The sequence below is a fragment of the Symphalangus syndactylus genome, chromosome 13 (genome assembly GCF_028878055.3).
Source record: "Symphalangus syndactylus isolate Jambi chromosome 13, NHGRI_mSymSyn1-v2.1_pri, whole genome shotgun sequence".
Taxonomy (NCBI): domain Eukaryota; kingdom Metazoa; phylum Chordata; class Mammalia; order Primates; family Hylobatidae; genus Symphalangus; species Symphalangus syndactylus.
The window spans coordinates 86406376-86420919 of NC_072435.2; the positions used below are offsets into that span (position 1 = coordinate 86406376).

The 14544-nt window shown below is 35.4% G+C and overlaps 1 protein-coding gene across 2 annotated transcripts in view; it reads right to left on the minus strand.

Annotated features, from left to right (window-relative positions):
- DCN (decorin) overlaps positions 1–14544 on the minus strand; it is a 38630-nt gene that overhangs the window by 1476 nt on the left and 22610 nt on the right. For both annotated transcript variants that reach the window (XM_055238286.2, XM_055238287.2), the window contains exons 4-7: positions 13057–13270; positions 11819–11932; positions 7859–7952; positions 6400–6538 (exon numbers count right to left, since the gene is read on the minus strand). In XM_055238286.2, the coding sequence (XP_055094261.1) occupies positions 6400–6538; positions 7859–7952; positions 11819–11932; positions 13057–13270 (561 nt within the window). The remainder of the gene's footprint in view (positions 1–6399; positions 6539–7858; positions 7953–11818; positions 11933–13056; positions 13271–14544) is intronic.

A 14544-nucleotide genomic window follows, 5' to 3' on the forward strand; every position in this document is an offset into this window, starting at 1 on the left:
TTGTTTCTTTCCAAATGATTGAAGTTGCCCTGATTATTATTCCTGCTTCCCCTTTTGCCTTCCTAAATTTTATTCTTTTTTTAAGCTCTCAGAGCAATTGCTTTAGAAAGTAAACCAAATTATATGTTCTTTGCCTCAGAACTCCAGCGGTTTCCAATCTCATGCAGAATAATAAAATCTAAAGTTCTCAAAGGGGCCTACAAATCCTACATGATCTGACACCCTTCTACTCTGACCTCCTCTTCTCTTATTGTAAAAGCCAATCATCTGGTCTACTTGCTGCTCTTCTAATGCACAAAGCGTGATTAAGTTATCAACACTGTTTACTCAACCTGGAATAATCTCTAAGGTGTCTTCAAGGCTTGCTGCCTCATGTAAGTCGTTTTTTCTTACCAGAGAGGCCTTCCCTGACCACCCCATCCTGCCATTCTCTGGGGCAGAATTACGTTACATATTTTTCTTCATAGTATTATCAATATGTAGCATATTATGCTTATTTGATATTGTTTGTTTCTCTCCTCTAGAGTAAAAGCTCCATGAGACAGGAATGGTTCTGCTTGTTTATGGCTGTATCTCCAGTACTAGAACAGACCAGGTGTTCAATAAGTATGTGTTGAATGAACAAATGCTATTTCATATATCAGGTCTATATGACTATATTGGGTCTACATGAAATATTATGTTTTCAGGACAAAAAAATATATACACCTTTTAACAAAATCATATAGAATGAGAAAGTGCTGTGTAGTGAAAAAGAAAAAGAGAGCATAAAGTACTGGAATTGAAATAAAGAATCACAAACTCCAAGAAATTCTTAAATATTTAAATATCACAGCATTTACAATAAATAGACCTAGGAAGTTTTAACAAATATGTATTTTATGTAATATGTTTTACTTGATGAATACAGTGCAATATAATTAATCAGAGTTTTTTTTCTGAATTATGTTTTACAATCATGTTTAGGATAATGGTAATTTGGCCATAGATTTTCTTAGGGTCACTAAAAACCAGACTTATACAAAGAATGTTAGAAATGAGTTTACACTTCACTTTGAGGATATGAGTTCTGTAGGTCAAGAAGCAACTTCTCTGAAATCATACAAGTAAGGTTAGAATATAACACTAAGACAACAAGGTCTTTTTTTTTTCTTTTTTTTTTTTTTTTTGAGATGGAGTCTCACTCTGTCACCCAAGCTGGAGTGCAGTGGCACAATCTCGGCTCACTGCAAGCTCCGCCTCCCGGGTTCACACCATTCTCCTGCCTCAGCCTCCGGAGTAGCTGGGACTACAGGTGCCCGCCACCACGCCTGGCTAATTTTTTGTATTTTTAGTAGAGACAGGGTTTCACTGTGTTAGCCAGGATGGTCTCAATCTCCTGACCTCATGATCCGCCAGCCTCTGCCTCCCAAAGTGCTGGGATTACAGGTGTGAGCCACCACACCCAGCCACCAGCAAGGTCTTAAGTGAGCTATAAAACCTATGAAGTACTCCCTTAGAAAATAACTTGAAAGGCTGGGCGTGGTGGCTTATGTCTGTGATCTCAGCACTTTGGGAGGCCGAGGTGGATGGATCATGAGGTCAGGAGTTCAAGACCAGCCTGACCAACATGGTGAAACCCCATTTCTACTAAAAATACAAAAATTAGCCAGGCATGGTGGCACGTGCCTGTAATCCCAGCTACTCAGGAGGCCGAGGCAAGAGAATTTCTTGAACTGGAGAGGCGGAGGTTGCAGTGAGCCAAGATTGTGCCATTGTATGCAGTCCAGCCTAGGTGACAGAGCGAGACTCTGTCTCAAAAAAAAAACAACTTGAAATATTGCTCTACCCATTAGGACATTCACATTCATGTGCTAGTGAAAACGGCTTTGTTTTTGTAAGGGCTTAAAAGCGAATTAGTAGATGTCATATAAAAACAGAAACAAGGAATATTAAAGTGAAAGCAACACTTATATGTATGGTTTATGATTCTCATATTTTGGAAGTTTTTTGTTGTCATTTAACATATTCCAGTAGTGATTAGCAAGTAAAGGAAGGGGTGTTTGGTGAGGATTTATGGTTAATATTGAAAGTGAGAGAAGAAAATATCAAGACGTAAGTATCAGTCTGTGTAGAACAAAATAAAAGTAGATTCCAAACTCATTCTATGGGGTCAATATTTTCTAAGACCAAAGCCAGACAAAATTCATCATAAGAAAAAAAAGTGTAATCAAATACCTCTTATGAATATGGACAAAAAATATTTCACAAAATGTTAGGAAGCTACATTTCACAACATATAAAGTGATTTTATACTATAGGACCAAACATGATTTATCTCAGGGTTGTAAAATTGGTTTAACATATGAAAATCAATCAAAGTAATATCAATGTAATACACTATATCAAAAATATAAAGGCCAAAATACGCATTATTATCTCAATAGATGCAGGAAAAACATGTAAGAAAAAAATTCATAATAAATGTTTTCAGTAAACCAGAAATAGAAGGGAACTCCCTCAACTTGATAAAGAGCATCTATAGAAGACCGGTGGCTAACATAGTAACTAATGGTAAAATGAATGCTCCCTCCTCCGAAACTAGCAAATAAGGCACAGATGTCTAATTTCATCACCTTTGTTCAACACTGCAGTGGAGATCCCAGCCAATGTAAAGGGTGGGTTGTGGGGGAGGGGGAGACCTAAAACAATCCAAATAAAATAACTAAAGCTGTCTATTTTTAAATAATATATCCTGAATATAGAATATCCAAAGGAACTCACAAAAATTACTGCAACTAAAAAAAATTTGGCATAATACCAGGATAGCTTAATATATAAACATCAATTGTATTTTTATACATTAGCAGCAAACAAATAAAAAAGTTAACAATTCAAAACAGCATCAAAAATAATGAAAAAAATGAATGTAGTAAAAGAATTGCAAGGCATGTATGCTAAAGATGACAAAAACTGTTGAGAAAAAGAAAAGAAGATATAAATAACCCTTGTTTATGACTTGGAAGGCTCAATATTATTAAGATAGTAATTCTTCCCAATGAACTGTAGATTCAAAACAATACGTTTCAAAGCCTTACAAGAATATTTTTCCAGAAATGAAAAAGTAGATCCTAAAATTGATATGGAATGCGAAGGAACCAGAATAGCCAAAATAACTTTGAAAAAAAAGAACAAAGTTGGAGAACCTACATTTTCTAATTTCAAAACTTAATCAAAAGCTACAGTAATTGAAGGGTATAATAATGTCATATGACTAGACATATAGATTAATGTAATAGAATTGAAAGTCCAGAAATAAACCCTTACATTTATGATTGAGTGATTTTCTTTTTTTTTTATTTTTTCTTTATTTTATTTTATTATTATACTTTAGGTTTTAGGGTACATGTGCACAATGTGCAGGTTCGTTACATATGTATCCATGTGCCATGTTGGTTTGTTGCACCCATTAACTCATTATTTAGCATTAGGTATATCTCCTAATGCTGTCCCTCCCCCCTGTCTCCACTCCACAACAGTCCCCGGAGTGTGATGTTCCCCTTCCTGTGTCCATGAGTTCTCATTGTTCAATTCCCACCTGTGAGTGAGAACATGCGGTGTTTGGTTTTTTGTCCTTGCGACAGTTTACTGAGAATGATGTTTTCCAGTTTCATCCATGTCCCTACAAAGGACATGAACTCATCATTTTTTATGGCTGCATAGTATTCCATGGTGTATATGTGCCACATTTTCTTAATCCAGTCTATCATTGTTGGACATTTGGGTTGGTTCCAAGTCTTTGCTATTGTGAATAGTGCCGCAATAAGCAGACGTGTGCATGTGTCTTTATAGCAGCATGATTTATAGTGCCTTGGGTATATACCCAGTAATGGGATGGCTGGGTCAAATGGTATTTCTAGTTCTAGATCCCTGAGGAATCGCCACACTGACTTCCACAATGGTTGAACTAGTTTACAGTCCCACCAACAGTGTAAAAGTGTTCCTATTTTTCCACATCCTCTCCAGCACCTGTTGTTTCCTGACTTTTTAATGATGGCCATTCTAACTGGTGTGAGATGGTATTTCATTGTGGTTTTGATTTGCATTTCTCTGATGGCCAGTGACGATGAGCATTTTTTCATGTGTTTTTTTGGCTGCATAAATGTCTTCTTTTGAGAAGTGTCTATGATCGAGTGATTTTCAACAGTGACAAGACAATTCATTGGAGAAAGAATATTATTTCCAACAAATGACATTGGGACAATTGCTATCCACATACAGAAAATGAATTAGACTCATATCATATACTGGGATTATCTCAAAATTAGATTATAAAACCAAATACAGGAGTTAAAATTACAAAATTTCTAGATGTTAAAGTATTCTCAGAATCTACACAAAATATGGTCTATGAAACAAACAAAAATGATAAAATAGATTAATGATTCCCTGTGGCTGGATATGAGATATTATCTCATACCAGTCAGTTTGGCGATTATTAAAAAGTCAGGAGACAGTAGATGCTGATGAGGCTGTGGAGAAATAGGAGCGCTTTTACATTGTTGGTGAGAGCGTAAATTAGTTCAACCATTGTGAAAGACAGTGTAGCAATTCCTCAAGGATCTAGAACCAGAAATACCACTTGACCCAGCAATCCCATTACTGGGTATATACTCAAAGGAATATAAATCATTCTACTATAAAGACACATGCACACATAATGTTTATCGCAGCACTACTTACAATAGCAAAGACATGGAATCAATCCAAATGCCCATCAATGATAGACTGGATAAAGGAAATGTGGTACATATACACCGTAGAATACTATGCAGCCATAAAAAGGAATGAGATCATGTCATTTGCAGGGACATGGATGAAACTGGAAGCCATCATCCTCATCAAACTAACACAGGAACAGAAAACCAAATACTGCATGTTCTCACTCATAAGTGGAAGTTGAACACTGAGAACACATGGACACAGAGAGGGTAACAAAACACACAACAGGGGGTAGGGAGTGAGCGGGGGAACTTAGAGGATGGGTCAATAGGGGCAGCAAACCACCATCGCACACGTATACCTGTATAACAAACCTGCACATTCTGCAAACGTATCTCATTTTTTTTTTTAGAGGAAATAAAGAAAAATGATGAAGCCATGTCAAAAAGAATCAGGAGCTAGACCAAAGAAGCTCCTCCCAGTCGATTCTTGAATAATTTGAAAATTAAAATTAATAATGACAGTAAAAAGAAAGAATTTTTATTTTACTTGTGGCTTCAAACTCCCCCTACTCACTATGGCACCACCAACACCACCACCCCTACTGAAAAAAAATAGCATTACAAAAGACTTAAAGTTTCATCTCCATACTTCTAAATCAAAAACTTTATTGAAATCTAGCTAATGTATGCAGCCAAAAACCACATGAAAAAATGCTCATCATCACTGGCCATCAGAGAAATGCAAATCAAAACCACAATGAAATGACATCTCACACCAGTTAGAATGGCCATCATTAAAAAGTCAGGAAACAACAGGTGCTGCAGAGGATGTGGAGAAATAGGAACACTTTTACACTGTTGGTGGGACTGTAAACTAGTTCAACCATTGTGGAAGTCAGTGTGGTGATTCCTCAGGGATCTAGAACTAGAAATACGATTTGACCCAGCCATCCCATTACTGGGTATGTACCCAAAGGACTATAAATCATGCTGCTATAAAGACACATGCACACGTATGTTTATTGTGGCACTATTCACAATGGCAAAGACTTGGAACCAACCCAAATGTCCAACAACAATAGACTGGATTAAGAAAATGTGGCACATATACACCATGGAATACTATGCAGCCATAAAAAATGATGAGTTCATGTCATTTGTAGGGACATGGATGAAACTGGAAATCATCATTCTCAGTAAACTTTCGCAAGGACAAAAAACCAAACACCGCATGTTCTCACTCATAGGTGGGAATTGAATAATGAGAACTCATGGACACAGGAAGGGGAACATCACACTCCGGGGACTATAGTGGGGTGGGCGGAGGGGGGAGGGACAGCATTAGGAGATACACCTAATGCTAAATGATGAGTTAATGGGTGCAGCACACCAACATGGCACATGGATACATATGTAACAAACCTGCACATTGTGCAAATGTACCCTAAAACTTAAAGTATAATAATAATAAAATAAATTAAAATAAAGAAAAAAAATAAAAAAAGAAATCCAGCTAATGTAAATTGTGCTTTTTGATTTAATTTTTTATGGTATTTTGTCATAGAAATTCTAACTAAGACACTGAAAAAAAAAAAAAAAACTTCTAAGAAGTGCTTCCTGCTTCCTAGCATCCCATAAGCGGGGTGGGGGTCTTGCTGTCTGGATATTCCTCACATAAGCAGTGGCTTTGCATTACCTGAATGTACTTATGCTCTGCCAGCCCACCAGGTACTCTGGTAAGCTTGTTGTTGTCCAAGTGAAGCTCCCTCAGATGAGGCATGTTGGCCAGAGAGCCATTGTCAACGGCAGAGATGCTGTTGAAACTCAATCCCAACCTGCAACAGAAAGCAGAAATGAAAGCAAATACCACACATGGATGCCTTTCTTACAAGCACTGTGTAATTAATCAAGTCTATAGGAAAGGACATTTTTCTGTTTTTGCACTTACTATTCCCAGTTCTTGGAGTGCTCTCTCCAACCTCTCTGAGCCTGGACAAAGTCCATTTATTGTTAAGTTCTCGGCTCAAAGTTACTCTCTTTGAGATTCATCTGACAGAACGTGATTGGACATAGTCTCCTATTTCTTATAATATCCTAAGTTCCAACATCAAATTATGGACTACCGTAGTATTGGAACATAATATTCCTAGTAGTTTATTTTTAAAAACTGTTCACTTATTCAAACATTTATTTGTATATTTAATAAACAAATGTTCTTGAAAACTTATTATGTGCACGATATTATGCTAGGCATTGTGAAGGACAGAGGTCTCGTGGATCAAAAACCACTTTTCCCATCAAAGAATATTTTACCTAGTAAAGGAGTTGATTATACACACACACATGCATATATATATATATATATACACATATATATATACATTCAAATATATATTTTATATTTATTTATCCACCATGAAATTTATATATGAAAACAGGAATGAGTAAATCTGGCATGATACTGTGCTTCTCTGTAGGGACAGTCAGCAATATGTACAGATCAAAAAGAACATAGTGTTACTTGAAGACAAATGAAAACGTTTGCCAGATTGAAGTTATGTTTGAAACCAGGACAAGTACTAGTATCACTTATTAAAAAAAAAAAATCGTTAAGAAGGGCCAGCAAAAACAACAAAAGCTTTTCTTTTGTTGATCTACATTAAATGTCCAGAGATATTTTATTTTAAACTTTTCAGAGAAGAGGGGATTGGAGAATCTCATAATTATTAAAATAGTAATTTGTGTGATGCTCAATATTTCTCCGTCTTGGTAGATTTCATTTTAATGCATTTTCAAATTCTAGAAACTGTGTTATAATTTACTTAACCTTCTGTTTGATGCAAATAAGTTAGAACATATTAAATGCACATACTGATTTAATCACACAGTTTGTGTATAAAATATAACTAATCTATAAACAGCATAGTATTAATAAAATATGAAGCTGATCTTGGTGGTTTTAGTAAGGGTACTATTTCATTAGCTTCTTCTCAAGAAACAATTGGATATGCTGAAGTTTGAGATTATTAGAAACAACAACAGCCGCGAAATGTAGTACAGTCAAAAATCAATCATCGTGTTTGTAATTCTTATCATATAAGCAGTAATATGCCTAGCCATTGTTCTGATAGAATGTCATGAAAGAATATTATTACTTAGCCAAATTATTCAGTCCTTTCAGGCTAGCTGCATCAACTCTGCTGATTTTATTGCCATCAAGATGTAATTCAGTAAGGGAAGGAGGAAGACCTGGAATGTGGAATTAAAGATGTTAAATTAGCAGATAAATATTGTAAGTACAAAATGTGGGTAGACTTAAAGAAGACATATGCCATCAATTTTCTAAAAGACACACAGTTTCAAAGAATCAGCTTTACTTATCTTTTTTTTTCATCCCTTTTATAATAATGTGTGCTTTTGGAAGTAGTGGAAGCCCTTGCTATTTTTCTCTTAGGTTGACTTTAACAAAAACCTGGATGATTTCTATCATGTAGTCGATTTTTTTTTGTGGAATAGAAGAACTGAAGTCAACGCTGAGTCTCATTATTCTCTTCCACCTTTGTTAATGGGCTAAAATTGACGTTGATGAAAGATAGTAACTATAAAGTGGGAAGGTCACTATTCGAACCATAATGAAGAGATTACGTATAAATTAAACCCATGTATAAACTTAATTGTCTATTCCATTAATGAGAATCATTAAAAATTAACACTGATATGCTGTGCTGGTCTTAGCCTTAATTGACTTTTCCATAAAAACATCAAATACCTTGCAAAATGTCTGTGTAGAAACAGCTAACATTTACTTATGCCTATTAAATCCAGAATGTTTATGCAGGAGGAGTGGAGAGGTCTATAATCAAGTGATCTGCCATATGTGGAGCACCTGGGGTAATAATTTTAGATCCAAAGTACCCACTAAACCTCTAGATAGTACTTGCACGGCTGTGATTTCCAAAGATTGAGTATTATAAATATAAAATTTTAAATATTTTATTTTCATTTCCTCCTAGCATCTGAGGATGTATTATATTTATACAGCTTTTAAAATAACATATTGTTCCACTTAATAGCAATAGATACAGAGAAAATAGCAAATTGGTTATGTGTAGAAAGAACATCTGACTGGCAGAAAGACTTGGCTATTTGTCTATAAAGACACACAATTGAAAAACCATAGGTTTCATTTTGTCTAAAATTTTTATCACATCACACTGAATTCTGTCAATATTGTCCATTTAATAGAATAGTTTAGTCCATATTTGACTTGAAAATGATTCTTAGTTTCCTATGGTAGCATATTTTGTGTTAGAGCTGCTAGGAAAAGGAACATCTATTTATTGTGTGTCTGTTACGCACCGAACATTGACCTTGGCACTTTTCCTACTTCAAATCCTTTAAGCCTCTCAAAATATAAATTATTGGTCACTAATCCCTTTTCACAGATAAAGAAATAAGACTCAAAGTTACAAAGTAATGCAAAGTTACAAAGTAATTACAAAGTAATGCAAAAAGTATATTTTTTAATGCAGTGCCTCTAGTACACCAATTGCTATCACAACCATCAGCCTTACTTAGTTTCAAAGTGTCTCCCTTTTTGGGATGTCAGTTTCCCAAATTTAAAGTTATAGCTAGGAAGAAGTTTGACTATGGGAAAAAACTTTGCAATAGGTTTGAGATAGACAAATTTATAAAGTGCATCATTAGCTTCTGCCACTGTGGCATTGAGTTAAAGAACCCATACTCTAGTTCTTTTATTTATTTGTTTGTTTATTTATTTTAAATTTTCTTTTTTCTTTTCCTTTTTTAAGATAAAATATGTTGAGGTTTACATTGGGCCAAGTACTTGTGTGTACATTACAAGCCTTACTTCTATAGAGTAAGCCTCATAATAATCCTAGTAGACAGGGTTATTAATAGCTCCATGTAACATTTAACAAACCTGAGGTTATAGAAATGCAGAATAATTATCCTAAAGTCACAGTACAACTAAATGACTGAGTTAGGTCTCTCACCCAGGTTGGTCTAAAAGTATGATTTTTATAGTCTCTACATTACTTTCTACTGCCTTTCCATTTCCATAAGTGATAGGAGAAAATATCACCAGGAGGTTGCTGATATTCAGGCATAGGTATCCCAGCCTAAGCAAGGTGGAATCATGTATTAGATAAGCATAACGATGAATAGAAAGGAGGACTTAATATGCCAGCAGAGTGAAATAGTTAAACACACGAGTTCTGACATCAGCACCACACAACTCCATCTCTGCTGCTTCCTAGCTCTAAGAACTTAATTATAATTTTCTTTACCTGTTTAAGCCTCATTTTCCACTTTTATGAAACAGGAATGATGACACTACTATATAAGGATGTTGTAGGAATCATATAGAAGACTCCATGACAAGCATTTGACATGATACCCAGAACTAAATACATGCTTAATAAATTGTAGTTACTTAACTTTTCTGCTAAGTGGTGGTAAATAAAAGCACGCTATAAATGATGAGGAAAGGATACCTGGGATAGATAGAAGACATAGCAAAGTAAAGGAAAAGAGATCATGAAATGATAAAAGGTATCAGTGAAGGATATTTTGGAGCATGGATTAAGAGGTTCAGCAAAGTCTGAGATTGTGCTAAATGTAAGTCATCTGGCTGCATGAAATAAATTTCAGCAAGAATTTTAATAAGATCTATCTATATCAATCCCCAATTTATATGTATCTGAGATATAAATATCTCATTCCTGCACTGGGGATAGCAAAAGATTACTTGTCACATGCAACAACTTGGAGACTCAACATGAAAGTGCTTTATGAATTATAAATCAGTCTTTATCATCTATGTATCTGTCTATCCCAGTAGTTGCTACTAAGGAAGTCAAAAGCATGCTCTGTATTCAAAAGACCAGGGAGAGGGCAAGGGGTGGTAAGAAAGCATCCTATGGAATATGCACTCTCAGGAATTGAAATTTCTGTAAAAGAACAATAAAGGACAACTGGTGTTTTCTGTGGCCAAATGCCTACATTTTGCATGCGCTCAAGAACAAGGCATCTAAGTTGAGAAAGGGACAGACAGGGGAAAACTAGATAATATAGAGGGCTTTGGTGAGACTGAAAAACCCAGAGTAGGGACGATGTGCAAGTTAGGGGAATTTATTATTGGTGGTTTGATGCCTTTTCTAATTCACAAAGACTGGCTTTTCTGCCTCTCCTGGGAATCCCTTGGAACAATGAACTTACCCTTGTGACTATGTGGTCATTGCTGTGTATTTGTCTGGCTTGGTTTTAGAGAGTAAGCTCCCAAAGGCATGTAGCATATCCTATTCCCTGCCCTGTCTTAAGTGTGTGGTACATCGCCTACACATACTGATTGTTCAGAACATTTTTAATGCATAATATAGAGTTATATTAATTCCCTACTTATCTATATGCTAAATATTTCTCTAATTATTTATTTAACTTTAAAACAACTCAATGAAGTGGATAGCAGTATTATTTCCACTTGACAGATAAAGAGATAGAGGACAAATGAATAACTTTTTCAAAGTCTTTGAACCATTTTATGGTAATTTAGGCTCAAGCAAACTGACTCCAAAATCTACACTCTTCACAACACACAACTACCACTATCATTCAGATATTAATAACCGGAGTGTCTTAAAAAGGAAAAAAATTCTCTAAGCTATTGCAGACTCAAGGTAAAAATTGGATCAATTTCAGAGGTACTCCCATATATCTTTTTTTTTTTTTTTTTACAAACACCAAGGCATGCTATTTTTTAAATAAGTATACTTTTTCTTTGTGATTTCACAATATTATAAAATCACGTGCATTAAGTTGTGTCTTAGACTAGACATTAAACGGAGTCTAACCATCTCTACAGTGAGCCTGGTTGGCCCCGTGGTCATCCAGACTGAATCACTGGATATAACACTAGCAGTAATAGAGAATTTGCTGGAAATATAAACATTGGATGAAACACTAGCAGTAATAGAGAATTTGCTGGAAATAAGGTTGGCCTCTTAGGTGACAATTCCAGTTTACACAAGATTTTTTTTTTAATTAAAGCCTTTGAATTTAAATTTTTCAAAGTGTTTTGGAGAATCTTCTATCACCTTGAGGAATGCTGGTGATATTGGTATCAGCAATGCGGATGTAGGAGAGCTTCTTCATTCCCTGGAAAGCCCCATTTTCAATTCCTGAGCTCTTCAGCGGATTGGTGCCCAGTTCTACAAATGTAATAAGTGCAAGGCTTTTAGAGGACATTTTAGGATATTACTAGTCACTGTAGTATCTGTTTCAGCAAGCAATCTATAAAGAAATAGGGATTAATATCAACTTGACCAAAAAAACAAAAGTGAGATTAAAGAGCATGCTTCTCAGGAGAATAGCAAAATGGGATAAAAATTTCCCTTATTAAAACAAACAAAAGCCAAACAAACAATGACTTATGAATAATAATGACTTATGAAAAAGACTATTAGTGAAAGCAATACCAATAAAATTATTTAAAATGCATACACAGGTTTGTCCAGAAATCAACTAAAGCAAGTTTACAATTCCCATCTTATGTTATTTATTATTTTCCTAAGGTATTTTAAAATTTTGTTAAAGAATTTCAATCTAGCATTTTATAAGCCAATAATAAAATTACAATTTTTACTATATGTTTAGAGAAACATTATAACTATTTTTTTTTTTTTTTTTTGAGACGGAGTTTTGCTCTGTCGCCCAGGCTGGAGTGCAGTGGGGCACTCGGCTCACCGCAAGCTCCGCCTCCCAGGTTCACGCCATTCTCCTGCCTCAGCCTCCTGAGTAGCTGGGACTACAGGCCCCTGCCACCACACCCGGTTAATTTTTTGTATTTTTAGTAGAAACGGGGTTCACCATGTTAGCCAGGATGGTCTCGATATCCTGACCTTGTGATCCGCCTGCTTCTGCCTCCCAAAGTGCTGGGATTACAGGCATGAGCCACCGTGCCCAGCCATAACATATTTTTAAAGCAAATGATTTATGAGTGTTTAGAATACAACAGCTCCCCAAAATGGAAAGGTATCTCAAAATATGTGTAGTTAAGCACTATTTAAACTCATCTTTGCATATTGTGCATGTGGTAGGATAACTTCAGCCCTAGGCTTTTCTCCATATTCTCGGATACTCAAGGACATACATAAAAACATCACTGTAAGGTCCAGATTCAAAATCCCAATTTCTCTTGCCCTGTTCTTATAAATCACATATGCTCCAGGCATGTAGCTTGTAGCTAATTTACCTTCCTGCACTTAAAACCCGGTTGAAATCTCTTAAGGTAAAAACTTGAGTTTTGGTCTTAAAGTTATAAAAATGTCTGTACCTATGACAATCATCTGGTTCAGTCCATTGAAAGTAACTTTTCGCACTTTGGTGATCTCATTCTCATGGGCACGCAGCTCCTGAAGAGTTTTAGGCATTTTTTCTGGCAATTCCTTCAGCTGATTCTTGGACAGATAAAGTCGTTCCAACTTCACCAAAGGTGTAAATGCTCCAGGGCTAACTTTGCTAATTTTATTGTTGACAAGAATCAATGCCTGTAGATAGTGAAGAAAAACAACTCCTTAAATTCAAAACCTTCCACATACATGTAAAACAAGGGCATGTTTGTTCATTCCATTCATAGGGATAGCAGAGAAAGCTAAAAAATTGCAAGAAATCAGAGAAATAATTAAGTAAATATTGTTTCTTTACTTAAGAAGTCTATAGGCCAGGTGTGGTGGCTCATGCCTGTAATCCCAGCACTTTGGGAGGCTGAGGTGGGAGGATCACTTGAGGCCAGGAGTTCGAGACAAGCCTGGTCAGCATGGCGAAACCGTGTCTGTATCAAAAATACAAAAATTAGCTGGGCGTGGTGGTGGGTGCCTGTAGTCCTGGCTACTTGGGAGGCTGAGACAGGAGGATCACTTGAACTTGGGAGGCACAGGCTGCAGTGAGCCAAGATCACACAACTGCCCTCCAGCCTTGGTGACAGGGAAAGACTGTCTCAAAAAAAAAAAAAAAAAAAAGTTATAATATGAGGACCTGAAAATCAGGAATGAAGAGAAGGGAAGTGTAATAAGATATATAATATATACATAAACATATATGCACTCCACTCACACAGACATGTATGTATGTGTATGTACATGTATATATATGTAATTTTTAAATAATAAATACTCCTAACAATTGAAATGACCCAAGATACCTGAAAATAATCAATGCCACAGACATCCATCCCGCAGTCAGCTTTTTAACCTAAAAAGTCCATCTTCATTGATCATGAATATGGATTCCGCTATAAAAGGATGATACCAATTTATGCTATCACTAGCAATGCAAGGAACTAAAATTTTCCCATAGTCTTGCAATATTTGACCTTATGTTTCTTAAGAGTATAGCCAAAATAATATCATGTTGTAGCTCATTTCTTTTCTTTGTATTTCCTTGTCATTTAAAAAGGTTAAAGTATTTTTTATTTTCCTACCATTTATTGTATTTTTTGGAGAGAGGAGATTGCTTGATCACAAATACTTCTCATGTTTATTAAATTTTAATATAGTTTAATAATTGATTTAGAAAATAAAGATATGGTCAATATGACACAGAGAGCCTTAACATATTTTTCTCCTGATTTTTTTGCCTTTTTTTATGTGTAAAGGTTTTATATGACAAATATGTTAATATTTTGGGTAATTATTTGATTTTTATTTCTGAGTTCTCATTATATAAGAAATTACCTCTAATTCATTATTATTATGCTTATAACAATTGCTAGGCCTATTTTTGGACTATTTTATTCTTTTTCAATTATCTATATGTCTAACAA